Below are 18,882 nucleotides of genomic sequence, written 5' to 3'. Positions count from 1 at the left end.
AGCCGGGCATGGTGGCGCATGCCTGTAATCCCAGTACTTTGAGAGGCTGAGACAGGGGAAATTGCATGAGTCCAGGAGTTCAAGACCAACCTGGGCAACATAGGGAAACCTTGTTTCTACAAAAAAATAAACAAAATTAGGCAGATGTGGTGGCACGAACCTGTAGCCTCAGCTTGAATCGCTTGAACCTGGGAGGCAGAGGTTGCAGTGAGCCAAGACTGCAGTACTGCACTCCAGCCTGGGCAACTGAGAGAGGCCTTGTCTCAAAAAGAAAACAACAACAAAGAATATAACTAAGTCTGCACTGGACATGGTGGTTCATGCCTATAATCTCACTCAGCACTTTGGGAGGCTGAGGCAGGATTGCTTGAGGCCAGGAGTTCAAGACCAGACTGAGCAACACAGTGGGATCTCGTCTCCACAATAAATAAATAAATTGGCCAGGTGTGGTGATGTGTACTTCTAGTACTAGCTACTTGGGAAGCTGAGGTGGGAGAATCATGTGAGCCCAAGAGTGAGGTTGCAGTGACCTATGATCATGCTACTGCACTCCAGCCTGGCTGACAAAGCAAGACCCTGTCTCCAAAAAGAACTCAGAATTTAACTAAGTCTGCAGTAAAAGGTGATTTCCAAAGCTGAATGGGTTTAATAACAATAGCTGAAAAGGAGTTCTGTTCAGAAAAATTTCATTCTTGGCCTCAATCTCAAAAAAAATAAAATAAAACTTAAGCCTTGTTCTGCCATTGAATTGCCATGCGGTAGGGCAAGTCGGGATCTTCAGCTTCTGTATCTGACAAAAATTCACAAAACTGACAATGATTATGTCACAAGAGTGAATAAACTTTACCTTGACACTACTAGTTCAATAACACATGATAAATTCAAATATTTTCTGCAGTGTGGCTGCTGATGAATAATACAATGAATAACCATAAACAAAAAAACTATTTTCAAAAGCTTTGTAACTTTTGTCCAACTAGGCCTTTTCCTGCTTCACCTATAATTTTCACCATTATCAGGTGCAACACATCTTAGCAGATTCAGGTTGTACAGAATCAGTGTTTTCACCTTCTTTGAAAATGTTCTTGTCTGTAGTTGAACCATGACTATTCACAGAGGCTAATTCTTCAGTCATTTCCAATTCATCATTGACTTCTCAAACAACTAAGCAGTACTGTCTTTTTTTTTTTTTTTTTTTTTTTTTTTTTCAGTAGAGACGGGGTTTCACCACGTTAGCCAGGATGGTCTTGATTTCCTGACCTCATGATCCGCCCGCCTTGGCCTCCCAAAGTGCTAGGATTACAGGCATGAGCCACCAAGCCTGGCCTGTCTTTGTTTTATGCTACTTTAACAGAATACTATAGACTGGGTAATTTGTAAACAATGAAAGTTTATTTGCTCACAGTTCTGGGGGCTAGGAAATCCGAGATCAAGGGGCATTTGGTAAGGGCCTTCTTGTTGTGTCATAACATGGCAGGAGGCATCACATGGCAAGAGTGCACACGAGAGAGTAAGAGGGCCGAACTAGCTTGTATAACAAACTCATTCTCAAGATAATGAACTCACTCCCATGATGACAACATTTGGCCAACGGATTTAGCAAGTATTAATATCCATTGGGTCATGATGAGCCAAGGAAAAACATTCAAATCATTTGTCTTATTTTAAGTTGGCCATGTTGTTCAAAATGCCATCAACTCTTCAAGAAACTGTTCTCACTGAGAAGCTAATAATCTTAAACAAGTTTACTTTCTCTGGACATATTTTTTTTGGTTGTTGCAATTACCATGAGTAAACAGGTTTCCTTGCTTGGGTAACATATGAACCTCTCAGGAACTTATTTTGGTTGCAGCCTCATTTTATTTTATTTTTCTTTTGATGAGGAAATTCTGCTGTGATGAGAATTCCATTTTAAATTTTCTAATTTTTTTGACTGTTGATTTTCTGTGATGAGTGCTCAATCTGGTAATGTTGATGTGTAGAATAGCCATTTAACATAGCTATAGTGTCACTGTATAATAGTTTTTTTACCATCTAATTCAATAACAAAATAATTCATACTATACTGTGCCTTGAAAATATGACACTCAAAGTACACTTTTTTCTTGTGTGCCATGTATGCATTCATAATTTTTAAAAAACCCACTGTAGTATAACAATGTATGTATTACTCATCATGCTATCAAGTTATAACTAAGTTACTGAAATTTGTAGTGGGCAGAGCAAAAGTGAAGCCATCAGAATTTCACACATAGTCTCTGTGCAAACTATTCAATTCCACTGTTACAGTGGAAAAGCAGCCATAACAATATGTATGGAAATAAGTGTGGCTGTGCTCCAATACAACTTTATTAATGAAATTCGAATTCTATATAATTTTCACATCACAAATTATTTCAATTTTTAAAACATTCTTTTAATTTTCCCACAACTGAAAAGTATAAAAACCATTTTTAGCTTGTGAGCTGTACAAAAATAGGAGCAGGCCAGATCTTGCCCACAGGCCATGGTTTGCCAACCCCTGCTCTAAGAGCTAAAGTAATAGGACCTCAATTTTGCTTCTCCTCAAAAATCTCTTTGTATCATTACCGATTTCCTCTCCTTCTGACTCAGATAAAAAACTGTCCTTCCTTTTCACCTGCCAGGTTCCGTAAGATCACACCCTCTCTTACTTCCTATAGTAGCTTCTTCATCATTTAACTCCTATCTTTCCCTTATTTATAACTGCTCCTTCTCTACTGACTCCTTTCTTTTAGCCTAAAAACATTCTCAGATCTCCTCACTTCTGAAAAGACAAAGCAAAAAACTGACAATCTCCCACCACAACAACTTGATCACTCAATTTGGCCATTCTTTTCCTCCCTCCTTCCATTCACTGCTAATCTTTTCTTTTTTCACATCTTCTGACTTTATTTACCCTTCATCTTCTGCTACAGTTTCTGTCTTCTCCACTGTACCAAAACTACTTGCTGGAGCTTGATGACTTCCAGTTGCCAGATCTAATAATCTTTTCTCAGTTCTTGATCTTATTGTAGAACCTTACATCATTCATCATCCTTCCACTCTTCCTCCATAATGCAGCAATATGGTTCTACTTCTGTTCTTCCTGATTTCCATCTTACTCTGTCTTCTTTTCTGTCTTTCTATGATAGTAGTATCATTCACTTGTATTAGTTCTTCCATTTATTTATTTTGAGACGGGGTCTTACTGTGTCACCCAAACTGGAGTACAGTGGTACAATCTCAGCTCACTTCAGGCTCAACCTCCAAGGCTCAAGCCACCCTCCCATCTCAGCCTCCCAAGTAACTGGGACTATAAGCACGCACCACCACACCCGGATAATTTTTGTAATTGTTGTAGAGACAGGTTTTCCCTATGCTGCACGGGCTGGCCTTAAAATTCTGGGCTCAAGTGATTTGCCAGGCTTAAGCGATCTGCAGGCCTCATCCTCCCAGTGTTGGGATTACAGGGGTGAGTAATCCCAATCTGACTCTATCTCAGGACCCATGTCACTGCCATGCTGAGCCAAGCCACCATCATTTCTCACTTGAATTAAGGTAATGGCCGCTTGACTCTCCTGATTGGTTTCTTCTGCCCTAGCTCTACCTACAAACCATTCTTAGCAAAAAGGTATATATACATATATATATGTATATATTTATATTTATATTTAATACTTTAAGTTCTAGGGTACATGTGCACAATGTGCCGGTTACAGAGGTATACATATATCATGTTGGTTTGCTGCACCCATCAACTCGTCATTTACATTAGGTATTTCTCCTAATGCTATCCCTCTCCAAGCCCCTCCACCCCCTGACAGGCCCCGGTGTGTGATACTCCCTGCCCTGTGTCCATGTGTTCTCATTGTTCAACTCCCACCTATGAGTGAGAACATGTGGTGTTTTGTCCTTGTGACAGTTTGCTGAGAATGATGGTTTCCAGCTTCATCCACGTCCCTGCAAAGGACATGAACTCATCTTTTTTTATGGCTGCATAGTATTCCATGGTGTATATGTGCCACATTTTCTTAATCCAGTCTATCATTGATGGACATGTGGGCTGGTTCCAAGTCTTTGCTATTGTGAACAGTGCCACAATAAACATATGTGTGCATGTGTCTTTATAGTAGCACGATTTATAATCCTTTGGATTTATACCCAGTAATGGGATCACTGGGTCAAACGGTATTTCTAGTTCTAGATCCTTGAGGAATCGCCACACTATCTTCCACAATGGTTGAACTAATTTACACTCCCACCAACAGTGTAAAAGCATTCCTATTTCTCCACATCTTCTCCAGCATCTGTTGTTTCCTGACTTTTTAATGATCATTCTAACTGGCATGAGATGGTATCTCATTGTGGTTTTGATTTGCATTTCTCTGATGACCAGTGATGATGAGCATTTTTTCATATGTCTGTTGGCTGCATAAATGTCTTCTTTTGAGAAGTATCTGTTCATATCTTTTGCCTACTTTTTGATGGTTTTTTTCTTGTAAATTTGTTTAAGTTCTTTGTAGGTTCTGGACGTTAGCCCTTTGTCAGATGGGTACATTGCAAACACTTTCTCCCATTCTGTAGGTTGCCTGTTCACTCTGATGATAGTTTCTTTTGCTGTGCAGAAGCTCTTTAGTTTAATTAGATCCCATTTGTCTATTCTGGCTTTTGTTGCCATTGTTTTTGGTCTTAGTCATGAAGTCTTTGCCCATTCCTATGTCCTGAAGGTGTTGCTTAGGTTTTCTTCTTGGGTTTTTATGGTGTTAAGTCTTACGTTTAAGTTTTTAATCCATCTTGAGTTAATTTTTGTATACAGTGTAAGGAAGGAATCCAGTTTCAGCTTTCTACATATGGCTAGCCAGTTTTCCCAACACCATTTATTAAATAGGGAATCCTTTCCCCATTTCTTGTTTTTGTCAGGTTTGTCAAAGATCAGATGGTTGTAGATGTGGTGTTATTTCTGAGGCCTCTGTTCTGTTCCATTGGTCTACATATCTGTGTTGGTACAAGTACCATGCTGTTTTGGTTACTGTAGCCTTGTAGTATAGTTTGAAGTCAGGTAGCGTGATGCCTCCAGCTTTGTTCTTTTTGCTTAGGATTGTCTTGGTTATGTGGGCTCTTTCTTGGTTCCATATGAACTTTAAAGTAGTTTTTTCCAATTCTGTGAAGAAAGTCAGTGGTAGCTTGATGGGGATAGCATTGAATCTATATATTACCTTGGGCAGTATTGCCATTTTCACGATATTGATTCTTCCTATCCATGAGCATGGAATGTTCTTCCATTTGTTTGTGTCCTTTTTTATTTCATTGAGCAGTGGTTTGTAGTTCTCCTTGAAGAGGTCCTTCACATCCCTTGTAAGTTCAATTCCTAGGTATTTTATTCTCTTTGTACTAATTGTGAATGGGAGTTCACTCATGATTTAGCTATTACTGGTGTATAGGAATGCTTGTGATTTTTGCACATTGATTTTGTATCCTGACACTTTGCTGAAGTTGCTTATCAGCTTAAGGAGATTTTGGGCTGACACGATGGAGTTTTCTAAATATACAACCATGTCATCTGCAAACAGAGACAATTTGACTTCCTCTTTTCCTAATTGAATACCCTTTATTTCTTTCTCTTGCCTGACTGCCCTAGCCAGAACTTCTAACACCATGTTGAATAGGAGTGGTGACAGAGGGCATCCTTGTCTTCTGCCAGTTTTCAAAGGGAATGCTTCCACTTTTTGCCCATTCAGTATGATATTGGCTGTGGGTTTGTCATAAATATCTCTTATTATTTTGAGATACGTTCCATCAATACCTAGTTTATTGAGAGTTTTTAGCATGAAAGACTGTTCAATTTTGTTGAAGGCCTTTTCTGCATCTATTGAGATAATCATTTGGTTTTTGTCTTTGGTTCTGTTTATGTGATGGATTACGTTTATTGATTTGCGTATGTTGAACCAGCCTTGCATCTCAGGGATGAAGCCAACTTGATCATGGTGGATAAGCTTTTTGATGTGCTGCTGGATTCAGTTGGCCAATATTTTATTGAGGATTTTTGCATCGATGTTCATCAGGGATACTGGCCTACAATTCTTTGGTGTGTGTGTTTCTCTGCCAGGCTTTGGTATCAGGATGATGCTGGCCTCATAAAATGAGTTAGGGAGGATTCCCTCTTTTTCTATTGATTAGAATAGTTTCAGAATGAATGGTACCAGCTCCTCTTTCTACCTCTGGCAGAATTTGGCTGTGAATCTGTCTGGTCCTGGACTTTTTTTGGTTGGTAGGTTATTAATTATTGCTTCAATTTCAGAACCTGTTATTGGTCTATTCAGAGATTCAACTTCTTCCTGGTTTAGTCTTGGGAGGGTGTATGTGTCCAGGAATTTATCCATTTCTTCTAGATTTTCTAGTTTACTTACGTAGAGGTGTTTAGAGTATTCTCTGATGGTAGTTTGTATTTCTGTGGGATCGGTGGTGATACCCCTTTTATCATTTTTTATTGCATCTATTTGATTCTTCTCTCTTTTCTTCATTAGTCTTGCTAGCAGTCTATTTTGTTGATCTTTTCAAAAAACCAGCTCCTGGATTCATTGATTTTTTGAAGGGTTTTTTGTGTCTCTATCTCCTTCAGTTTTGCTCCGATCTTAGTTATTTCTTGCCTTCTGCTAGCTTTTGAATTTGTTTGCTCTTGCTTCTCTAGTTCTTTTAATTGTGATGTTAGGGTGTTGATTTTAGATCTTTCCTGCTTCTTGTGGGCATTTAGTGCTATAAATTTTCCTTTACACACTGCTTTAAATGTGTCCCAGAGATTCTGGTATATTGTGTCTTTGTTTTCCTTGGTTTGAAAGAACATATTTCTGCCTTCATTTTGTTATTTACCCAATAGTCATTCAGTAACAGGTTGTTCAGTCTCTATGTAGTTGTGTGGTTTTGAGTGAGTTTATTAATCCTGAGTTCTAGTTTGATCGCACTGTGGTCTGAGAGGCAGTTTGTTGTGATTTCTGTTCTTTTACATTTGCTGAGGAGTGTTTTACTTCCAATTATGTGGTCAATTTTAGAATATGTGAGATGTGGTGCTGAGAAGAATGTATACTCTGTTGATTTGGGGTGTAGAGTTCTGTAGATGTCTATTAGGTCCGCTTGGTCCAGAGGTGAGTTCAAGTCCTGGATATTCTTGTTAAACTTCTGTCTCATTGATCTAATATTGACAGTGGGGTGTTAAAGTCTCCCATTATGATTGTGTGGGAGTCTAAGTCTCTTTGTAAGTCTCTAAGGACTTACTTTATGAATCTGGGTGTTCCTGTATTGGATGCATATATATTTAGGACAGTTAGCTCTTCTTGTTGAATTGATCCCTTTACCATTATGTAATGGCCTTGTCTCTTTTGATTTTTGTTTAAAGTCTGTTTTATCAGAGACTAGGATTGCAACTCCTGCTTTTTTTTGCTTTCCATTTGCTTGGTAGATCTTCCTCCATCCCTTTATTTTGAGCCTATGTGTGTCTTTGAACAAGAGATGGGTCTCCTGAATACAGCACACCCATGGGTCTTGACTCTTTATCCAATTTGCCAGTCTGTGTCTTTTAATTGGGGCATTTAGCCCATTTACATTTAAGGTTAACATTGTTATGTGTGAATCTGATCCTGTCATTATGATGTTAACTGGTTATTTTGCCCGTTAATTGATGCAGTTTCTTCATAGTGTTGATGGTCTTTACAATTTGGCATGTTTTTGCAGTGGCTAGTACCAGTTGTTCCTTTCCATGTTTAGTGCTTCCTTCAGGAGCTTTTGTAAGGCAGGCCTGGTGGTGACAAAATCTCTAAGCATTTGCTTGTCTGTAAAGGACTTTATTTCTCCTTCACTTATGAAGCTTAGTTTGGCTGGATATGAGATTCTGGGTTGAAAATTATTTTAAGAATGTTGAATATTGGCCCCCATTGTCTTCTGGCTTGTAGGGTTTCTGCTGAGAGCTGCTGTTAGTCTGATGGGCTTCCCTTTTTGGGCAATCTGGCCTTTCTCCCCGGCTGCCCTTAACATTTTTTCCTTCATTTCAGCCTTGGTGAATCGGACAATTAACGTGTCTTGGGGTTGCTCTTCTCGAGGAGTATCTTCATGGTGTTCTCTGTATTTCCTGAATTTGAATGTTGGCCTGCCTTGCTAGTTAGGGAAGTTCTCCTGGATAATATCCTGAAGAGTGTTTTCTAACTTGGTTTCATTCTCCCCATCACTTTCCGGTACATCAATCAAACATAGATTTGGTCTTTTCACATAGTCCCGTATTTCTTGGAGGCTTTGTTCATTTCTTCTCACTCTTTTTTCTCTAATCTCGTATTCTCATTTTATTTCATTAATTTGATCTTCAATCACTGATATCCTTTCTTCCACTTGATCGAATAGGCTTTTTTTTTTTTTTTTTAAGATGGAGTTTCGCTCTTGTTGCCCAGGCTGGGGTACGATGGCGCGATCTTGGCTCACTGCAACCTCCGCCTCCCGGGTTCAAGCGATTCTCCTGCCTCAGCCTCCCTAGTAGCTGGGATTACAGGCATGTGCCAACACGCCTGGCTAATTTTGTATTTTTAGTAGAGATGGGGTTTCTCCATGTTGGTCAGGCTGGTCTCAAACTCCCAACCTCAGGCGATCTGCCCACCTTGGCCCCACGAAGTGCTGGGATTACACGCATGAGCCACCGTGCCTGGCCACTGAATCAGCTATTGAAGCTTATGTGTGCATCAGGAGGTTCTTGTGCTGTGGCTTTTAGCTCCATCAGGTCATTTAAGGTCTTCTCTACACTGTTTATTTTGGTTAGCCATTCATCTAACCTTTTTTCAAGGTTTTTAGCTTCTTTGCGATGGGTTAGAACATGCTCCTTTAGCTCGGAGACATTTGTTATTACCGATTGTTGGAAGCCTACTTCTGTCAACTTGTCAAACTCATTCTCCATCCAGTTTTGTCCCCTTGCTGGCAAGGAGCTGCGATCCTTTGGAGAAGAGGTGCTCTGGTTTTTGGAATTTTCAGCTTTTCTGCTCTGGTTTCTCCCCATCTTTGTAGTTTTATCTATCTTTGGTCTTTGATGTTGGCGACCTACAAATGGGGTTTTGGTATGGATGTCCTTTTTGCTGATATTGATGCTATTCCTTTCTGTTGTTAGTTTTCCTTCTAACAGTCAGGCCCCTCAGCTGCAGGTCTGTTGGAGTTTGCTGGAGGTCCACTCTAGACCCTGTTTGCCTGGGTACCACCAGCAGAGGCTGTAGAACAGCAAATATTGCTGCCTGATCCTTCCTCTGGAAGCTTTGTCCCAGAAGGGCACCCACCTGTTTGAGGTGTCTGTTGGCCCCTACTGGGAGGTGTCTCCCAGTCAGGATACACAGGGTCAGGGACCTGCTTGAGGAAGCAGTCTGTGTTCTCGGAGCTCGAACACCATGCTCAGAGAACCACTGCTCTCTTCAGAGCTGTCAGACAGGGACGTTTAAGTCTGCAGAAGCTGTCTGCTGCCTTTTGTTCAGCTATGCCCTGCCCACAGAGATGGAATCTAGAGAGGCAATAGTCCTTGCTGAGCTGCAGTGGGCTTTGCCCAGTTCAAGCTTCCCGGCTGCTTTGTTTACACTGTGAGCTACTCAAGCCTCGGCAATGGCAGACGCTACCCCCGCCCCATCAAGCTGCAGTGTTGCTGGTTGATCTCAGACTGCTGCGCTAGCAGTGAGCAAGGCTCCGTGGGTGTGGGACCTGCCGAGCCAGGCATAGGAGGGAATCTCCTGGTCTGCCAGTTGCGAAGACCATGGGAAAAGCGTGGTATTTGGGCAGGAGTGTACTGTTCCTCCAGGTACAGTCACTCATGGCTTTCCTTGGCTAGGAAAGGGAAATCCCCTGACCCCTTGCACTTCCTGGGTGAAGCGATGCCCTGCCCTGCTTCAGCTCGTCCTCTATGGGCTGTACCCACTATCCAACCAGTCCCAATGAGATGAACTAGGTACCTCAGTTGGAGATGCAGATATCACCCACCTTCTGCGTCGATCTCGCTGGGAGCTGCAGACCAGAGCTGTTCCTATTTGGCTATCTTGGAAGCGACTGCCCGCAAAAAGGTATTCTTTTCAAAACCTAAGTCGGCTGGGTGCAGTGGCTCATGCCTGTAATCCTAACACTTTGGGAGGCTGAGGTGGGCAGACTGTCTGAGCTCAGGAGTTTGAGACCAGCCTGGGCAACACGGTGAAAACCCGTCTCTACTAAAATACAAAAAAGTAGCCAGATGTGGTGGCCTACACCTGTAGTCCCAGCTACTCGGGAAGCTGAGGCAGGAGAATTGCTTTAATCCAGGAGGTGGGTGGAGGTTGCAGTGAGCTGAGATCGCACCACTGCACTCCAGCCTGGGTGATAGAGCAAGACTCTGTCTCCTGAAAAAACCAAAACCAAAACCAAAAAAAAACCTAAGTCCGGACATATTACTCCTTTGCTCACAAATCTCCAGTGGCTTCCCATTTTGGAATAAAGGCCAATGTTCTTACACATGTCTACAACTTATACCATCTACTCCCTTCATCTCCTGCCACTAACATTTTGCTCCAATCACACTGGCCTCCTTCCTGTTCCCATGATATGCCACTTACATACCTCTGCATTTTTGCTGTTCCCTATGCCTCAAAACACTCTTCCTTCAAAGAGCTGTAGGACTTATTCCCTTAACTCCTTCAGGGAGGCGTTCCCTGACTATATGTAGCACTGCAACCCCTGTTCCTCCTCCTGACACTCCCAATATTCTTCCCAGTTTTTTTCCCCTATAGCACTTACCAGTACCTTCTGGCTTACTATGTATTTTACTTATTTATTTACTGTTTCTCCCTATTTGGTTGCCACAAAGGCAGAGAATTTTTTTTTTTTTTTTGAGACGGAGTCTCGTTCTGTTGCCCAGGCTGGAGTGCAGTGGCGCAATCTCGGCTCACTGCAAGCTTCGCCTCCCGGGTTCACGCCATTCTCCTGCCTCAGCCTTTCTGAGTAGCTGGGACTACAGGCGCCCGCCACCACGCCTGGCTAATTTTTTGTATTTTTAGTAGAGACGGGGTTTCACCATGGTCTCGATCTCCTGACCTCATGATCCGCCCGCCTCGGCCTCCCAAAGTCCTGGGATTACAAGCGTGAGGCACCGCACCCGGCCGAGATTTTTAGAATATATTTTATTCATTGCTATATCCCTAGCTCTGAGAATTCTCTGGTATGTAGTTGGCACCCAACAAATATTTATTGAGTTAATGAATAAAACATTATCCTTCTAATAACCCAAATTTAAAGGTCTAGGGCATTTTGATTTCTACTTTGCCTTTATATACCTCATTTAGTCAGTAACTACATCCACTGAATCTATTATATGAATCCTGCTTCTCACACACTCTATTTTGGGTCTTCATTATCTCTCAGTCTAATGCAAAAGTATCATAACTGATGCCCCCAAATTAATAAATATCTATTAAGTACCTTCTATGTGTCAAGCAGGTTAGACAGTAGGAATACAAAGGTGAACACAACCCAAATCCTTTATTAACTTTACCATATAATTACAACATGCTTTGACTTCTATTGATTTATCTTAAACCCTTCAGACTGACTTTTGTTTACATGTATATCAGTCTGCTTAAAAACAAAAACAAACATAAACTACCAAAAAACCCTCCATTCCTTATGTAAAGATTAAGTCTCATAATGCCAATTAAGAGCTTCTACTATTAGCTTTCAACCTAATTTCTCAGCATTATTTCTTACTATCCAATGCAATACTATAGGACAACCACCAAACAAATCTCATATTTTCTGCCTATATACTTTTGTTCAAGCTGGTCTATCAGCTTGACAGTTTTTGTTTCTTTATCTAACTTTTGAAAGGTTGCCTAGCTTTCAAAAATCTAACTTAGATGCCATTTCTTCCTGGATACCACAGTAAAAAATGTTAGCTTCTCTTTTCTAAAGTGAGCTAATACTCTCTACTAGTTGAGAGAATATAGCTTAACATTCAACTAGCCCTGGTTTTGTTTATAGTTCTGCCTTATTAAAGATGTGACCCTGGGTAAGTGAGTTCTCTGGATCTCAGTTTTATCACTTGCAAAATGAGGATAATTCCTATTTCTTTGGGTTGTTGAAATAATTAAATGAGATAAAACACACAAAATACCTAGCACAGTGTCTTGCATATTAAAAAAGGGTTCAAGAAACCTTATGTCTCTCCCCCAATTGTCATATTTATCACACTTTCTGCCTCATTACAATTACCTGTATATGTGTCTTAAACCACCTCCCTTCCAATAAATTTTAGAAAGATAGGAATTATGCCCTATGTATCTTTGTATCCTCCACAGCACCAATTTCAGTACCTTGTAAACAGTAAGGTAATGTGCACTGTTAAATTGAACTAATAATAAACTAATCAGCAAACCTATTTTTGCTATATATTCCTCTGCTAGTTTTGAAGCTCTTAACTGAAAATATAACTGGAAACAGTAAATACAAATCAATATAAAGAAAACTAACAAATCTATTCTTGAAATTTGAGATTGTTATATGGTATCTGAACATGTTCCCATATAGTTCTCTTACCTGTTACTTCATCACTGTGAGTAGACAATAGTTTCCAAATGAGGTAAGGACCACCAAGGATAACAGCAAAGAACAAGAATATTGGCCAAGATTTTGCTGAGGTAGCTGCTCGGTCCTCAGCACCAAGGCATGCCACAGTTCCTTCACTCTCTGCCCAGAGGTCTTCATTCTCAGAGCCTCTTCTTAAACCTAACATCCGCTGTAACCGTCTGTAAAGATACCGTATAGTCCTAACTAATGCAAAAGCTGAAAACACTTTTGTAAAGTGTATTTTCAATCGGGAAAAGTGATTTGCTACATCCAATACAGCCCTGAAACTGTTATAGACAGCTGAAAAGGTAGCATCCATCATCATACTGACAGAGGCAAAAGCATGCACAATACTTTCAATGGACTGAAATGCACCCCTGCTGCTTTCTTCAGCTTGCTGAACAAATCTACTGGGTGGAAGATCATCTACACGGAGGCGGTTGTAGCCCAGCCCATTATATCCATAAGTATAAGGACTATAGCCTCCATAAAATGAATTTCCATAGGCACCATATCCAGAAGAAAATGAACTGTAAGCAGGTCTAAAAGTGTTCACATTGCTACTTCCTGTCTGCTGTGATGGCCTTGGAAGAATAGGTGGGGGCACTCTGGTAAGTGCTGGTTGTCCAGGTCTTGTCATTAAAGTAGGACCCAAATCAGCAGATCTAAAACCAAAAAAGATTCAAAACATTTATTTAAGCATACAATAAATTCAATTCAAAGTAAGTATTAAACACCTCCTATATACCTGGTGCTATGACAAATTCTACTGAAGATTGATTAATTGATTTAGAGACAGGGTCTCACTCTGTTGCCCAGGCTGGAGTGTAGTAGCACAATCAAAAGCTCACTGTAGCCTCAACCTCCCAGGCTCAAGTGATCCTCCCACTGCAGCCTCCTGAGCAGCTGGGACTACAGGTGCATGCCACCACACCTGGCTAATTTTTTATATTTTTTGTAGAGATGGGGTTTCGCCATGTTGCCCAGGCTGGTCTCAAACTCCTGGGCTCAAACGATCCACCTGCCTTGGTTTCCTAAAGTGCTGGGATTACAGGTGTGAGCCACTGTACCCAGGCATCACTTTAAAGTTTAAAAGTTAATAGTTTTTAGTATACTCACGGAGGTGTTTAACTATCACCATGTCTAATTCAGAAGATTTTCATCACCTCAAAAAAGAAACCCCATATTCATTAGCAGCTATTCCCCATTTCCTGCCCACCCCTCCACCTATCTTTGGCAACCATGAATCTACTTTCTGTCCCTAGGTTTGTCTATTCTGGACATTTCATATATAGTTAATTCTTGTTATTTAAGATAGTTATATTCTGTAAAGTTGCTGTGAACTCTCAACCAGCAGATACCAAATTACTGCTTCTTTCATCAACCAATCAATACATATACTTATTTTATATGTGTTTCTGTTTAAAGTCACTTTATTCCAGGTATATTGTTAACTCATTAACAACTCATGGCCAACAGCACAACAGCTCATGCCTGAATGAAGCTTATCTAACACCTGTATTTTCTCTGTAAGGCACATTACAGCCTTCCTGTGCTTAGGAACACTAGAGATCACTTCAGCACTATGCTTGGGGGCCATTTTAGACAGCAAAATCACCATTAAAAAATCTGAAAAAACCTGGCACTAAACAGACTTTGATAAGGACAACTATTTACAGCATGACAGCTGAAATAAGAAACCAGAGTGTTGCTTTTTTGTCTGTCAGCTGTCCCTCAGTTGTCAGCTGAGGGACAACTCAGATTTTTACCTGATCTACGTTTGTCCTCAAATGACTGTGAAAGTGCCAGGAATATTGATTTTGAGATTACAAATAAATTTTAGTGAGCAGACCAATTTGAAACTACAGAATCCACAAATAGTGAGGATCTATGGTAAATGGACTCATATAATATGTAGTATTTTGTGACTGGCTTCTTTCACTTAGCATAATGTTTCCAGGGTTTATCCATTTTATAGCATGTATCAGCACAGGCAGCCCTTGGTATCTGTGGGGGAGTGGTTTCAAAATCTCCTTCAGATACCAAAATCCATGAATGCTCAAGTTCCTAATATAAAATAGTATAGTATTTGCATATAACCTATGCACATCCTCCTGTATACTTAAAATCATCTCTAGATTATAGTATCTAATACACTGTAAATGTTATGTAATTAGTTATACTATAGTGTTTAGGAAATAATGACAAGGAAAAAAGTCGTACATGTTCAGTACAGATGCAATTTTTTTTTCTGAATACTTTTTTTTTTTTTTTAAGAGACAGGGTCTCACTCTATTGTCCAGGCTAGAGTGTTGTGGCACGATCATGCTCACTGAAGCCTCCAACTCCTGGCCTCAAGTGATCCTCCCACCTCGGCTTCCCAAAATGTCAGGATTACAGGTGTTAGCCAACACATCTGGCCTATTTTCTGAATATTTTTGATCCACAGTTGGTTGATCAGATGTGGAAGGCCAACTGTATTTCATTCATTTTTATTGCCAAATTATATTTATTCACACATCAGTTGATGTATATTGGGGCTGTTTTTACTTCTTGGCTATTACAAATAATGCTGCAATGACCATTTATGTACAAGTTTTTGTACGGACATGTTTGCTGGGTTATATGGAAACTCTACAGTTAGCCTTTTGAGGAAGTGCCAGATTGTGTTCCAAAGCAACTGCACCATTTTACATTCTCGCCAATGTATGAGGGTTTCCAGTTTCTCCCCATCCTTGGCCACATCTGCTCTTACATTTTTCATTGAAGCTATCCTAGTGGGCGTGAGGTAGTATTTCACTGTGGTTTTAATTTGCATTTTCTTGACGGCCAACGATGTTGAGCATATTTTCATGTGCTTATTGGTTGCTTTACAATCTTATTTGGAAAAATATCTATTCAGATACTTTGCCCACTTTTAAGTTCGCCTTCTTTTTTTTTTGGAGACAGGGTCTCCCTCTGTCACTGAGGTTGGAGTGCAGTGGCGCAAACACGGCTCAAGTGATCCTTCTGCCTCAGCTTCCTATGTAGGTGAGACCACCACTCCCGGCTAACTTTTTGGTGGAGATGAGGGTCCCACTTTGTTGCCCAGGCTGGTCTCAAATACCTGTGTTCAAGCAATCCTTCCACTTCTGCCTCTCAAAGTGCTGGGATTACAGGCATGAGCCACTGCACTTGGCTTAGCCTTTTTATCACTGCTTTTTAAATTATTGTGCTACATGAGTCAAAAATACCTTTAAAAATTTTTTTTTGAACAAAAATTCAATTAAGGCTCACACACTGCATTTGGTTGTTTTGTTTCCTTTCTTTTCTAAACTAGAACAATCCCATTTTTTCAAATATCCCTGACCTTCTAAAGAGTCAACCCAGTTTTTTTCTAGAAAGGTCCTACCCCCAGCCCAGGCATGCTGGCTCATGCCTGCAATCCCAGCACTTTGGGAGGTTGAGGCAGGCGGATCCCCTGAGGTTAGGAGTTCGAGACCAGCCTGGCCAACATGGTGAAATCCCATCTCTACTAAAAATATAAAAATTAGCCGGACGTGGTGGTGGGCGCCTGCAGTCCCAGCTACTCCGGAGGCTGAGGGAGGAGAATCGCTTGAACCCCGGAGGTGGAGGTTGCAGTGAGCTGAGATTATGCCACTGCCCTCCAGTCTGGGTGACAGAGTGAGACTCTGTCCCGAAAAAAAAAAAAAAAAAAAGAAAGAAAGAAATGTCCTACCCCAGATTTGTGTTTCCTCAAAGTGTTGTTTAACTTGGACTCTTATTTCGCCTCCTATTAAGATTGCATTTAACGGTTTGATTGGAATCAGGTTCAATATTTTTTGGCAAGAATAATTCATAAGTGATATTGTTTACTTCACACAGTATTACTTTAGGAGGCATATTTGTGAAGCTAAGTTTGATTAGTTGGTTAAGGAGGTGACTATTAGATCTTTCCATTAAAATGTATCTTTCCCTTTGTAATTAGTATATAATCTATGGGATGACAGTTTGGTACCACAAATATTCTATTCCTCAGCAACTGTTCATTTGACAGTTTAGCATCCATTCATCATCCTTGCCTGAAACAAATATTAGATGTGGAACTGCAAAATGGTAATTTTCTAATCCAGGCTAAAGTTTTAATTTAGACTTGTATCATAATATTATAAACAAGCTACTAGAACTTTGTTTTTCTTTCTTTTACTGGATCTGATATTTAAAAATGGAACAAAACTTAAAAGGAGCCAGTGAACGACTAGATAGTGCAGTGCATTCAGGCTTTGATGAAACAGTTCTGCTCCAAAGTATAAGCAATAATAGAAGAAACAGAGAGACAAACAAACAGACATTATCTAGATTTAACACAAGACAGACTTAAGGAAGAGAAACTAAACAGAAATGTAAAATGGTAAGGAAGGCTGAAGCTACGGGCCTACTCAATTCTGGTTCTGTAATCAGGCAGCGACACCCAAGAGGCAGGCTTCCATGAACTAACAAAAACAAAAAGTGCTCCATTAAAATGGAACCAGTTCATTGCTTGAGGCCGGGAGTGAGGATGTGCCACCTTGGCTCCTACAAAGAGATTGTAAAATTTGCTGATGACAGTTTAATATTTTGAGAAAGTTACAGAACTAAGAGAGGGAGAGGACTGTGATAAGGCCTCCAGCCCAGGAAATGAAACAACTGACCGACTTGATCTGTGATATCCTTAATCTAACTCACTGTTTTTGTGTTTTTTTTTTTTTTTTTTTTGAGACAGGGTCTCGCTCTGTCACCCAAGCTGGAGTTCAGTGGTGCAATCATGGCTCACTGCAACCTCAAACTCCTAGGCTCAAGTGATCCCTCCCATCTCAGCTTCCCAAGTAGCTGGGACTACAGGTGTGCACCACCATGCCTACCAATTTTTTTTTTTTGTTGTTATTTTTTGTAGAAATGTGTTCTCGCTACATCTTGAGAGGCTGGTTTCCAACCCCTGGGCTCAAGCAATCCTCCTGCCTTGGCCTCCCAAAGAGCTAAGATTACAGGTGTGAGCCACCATGCCCAGTCTGACCCACTGTTTTTATACTTGATTCTTACCTAAGTGGTAGGTAGAGGGAACAGGTAGATGCAACAGGAAACCTATTAGATAGAGGGGAACATGGAAGAGGCAATGGAGAGAAAACAGAACTCCAAAATTACTACTCAAAATGACCATCTCAAAAATGCCACACACATGAAGAAATAAAAACACTAAGAAAGCCAATAAAAATCAGCAAGTATAAAACCCAATTAAAAAAACTAATTTATATAACAGCTCAGCAATGATTTTAGATATATTAAAAATTATCAGAGAGAGAAATGAAATAATATCTGTGAAATAAAAATTGAAATTAAATAAAAACATTTAAATATTTTAAAAATTCCATTAGAAATCTTAGAAAAGGTGTGGTGGCTCACGATCTCGGCTCACTGCAAGCTCCGCCTCCCAGGTTCACACCATTCTCCGGCCTCAGCCTCCTGAGTAGTTGGGACTACAGGTGCCCACCACCACGCCCGGCTAATTTTTTGTATTTTCAGTAGAGATGGGGTTTCACCATGTTAGCCAGGATGGTCTCGATCTCCTGACCTCGTGATCCGCCCGCCTCAGCCTCCCAAAGTGCTGGGATTACAGGCATGAGCCACTGCACCCGGCCTCGATGACTGGTTTAATACCAGAATAGACACAGTGAAAGAAAAATATCAGTGAACTAGGAAAGAGATGGGAAGAAAATACCCAGAATGAAGCATAAGAAACAGAAGGATAAATACAGAAAAGAGAGTAAGATACAGGGAGTATAGTGACATATGGGGTATATATGCAAGTTGAGTTAAAGGAGTAAAGTGCCAATAGATAGAAACCATATTTAAAGAAATAACGGCTTAAAGTTTTCGGGAATTAATGAGAGGCATCAAAATCAGATTCAAGTATCCCTATGAATTCCACCCAGGATAATACAAAGAAGACCACACTGAGGCCTAACAAAGCAAATTGCTGAAAACTAAAACAGAGAAAAAATACTGAAAGCAGCCAGATGGAGAGTGGGGTAAGATTCTTTTTAAAGGAGCAAAGAATAAGACAGAGATGGGGAGGGAGTGGTGGCTTATGCCTGTAATCCCAGCACTTTGGCAGACCTAGGTGGGAAGATCACTTGAGCCCTGGAGTTCAAGATCAGCCCTGGCAACATGGCAAAAACCCATCCCTACAAAAAATGCAAAAATTAGCTGGGCGTTGTGGCATGTACCTGTGGTCCCAGCCACTCGGGAGGCTGAGGTGGGAGGACTGATTGA

At 40.6% G+C, this 18,882-nt stretch overlaps 1 protein-coding gene across 1 annotated transcript in view; it reads right to left on the bottom strand.

The window, feature by feature from the left end:
• The window catches only part of PEX13 (peroxisomal biogenesis factor 13), a 32,574-nt gene that overhangs the window by 7,473 nt on the left and 6,219 nt on the right, over positions 1–18,882 (bottom strand). The window contains exon 2 of the mRNA XM_003262426.4: positions 12,565–13,259. Coding sequence (XP_003262474.3) covers positions 12,565–13,259 — 695 coding nt within the window. The remainder of the gene's footprint in view (positions 1–12,564; positions 13,260–18,882) is intronic.

This window comes from Nomascus leucogenys, chromosome 14, assembly GCF_006542625.1.
Source record: "Nomascus leucogenys isolate Asia chromosome 14, Asia_NLE_v1, whole genome shotgun sequence".
Classification (NCBI taxonomy): domain Eukaryota; kingdom Metazoa; phylum Chordata; class Mammalia; order Primates; family Hylobatidae; genus Nomascus; species Nomascus leucogenys.
This window is presented reverse-complemented; position numbering and strand designations above follow the sequence as displayed.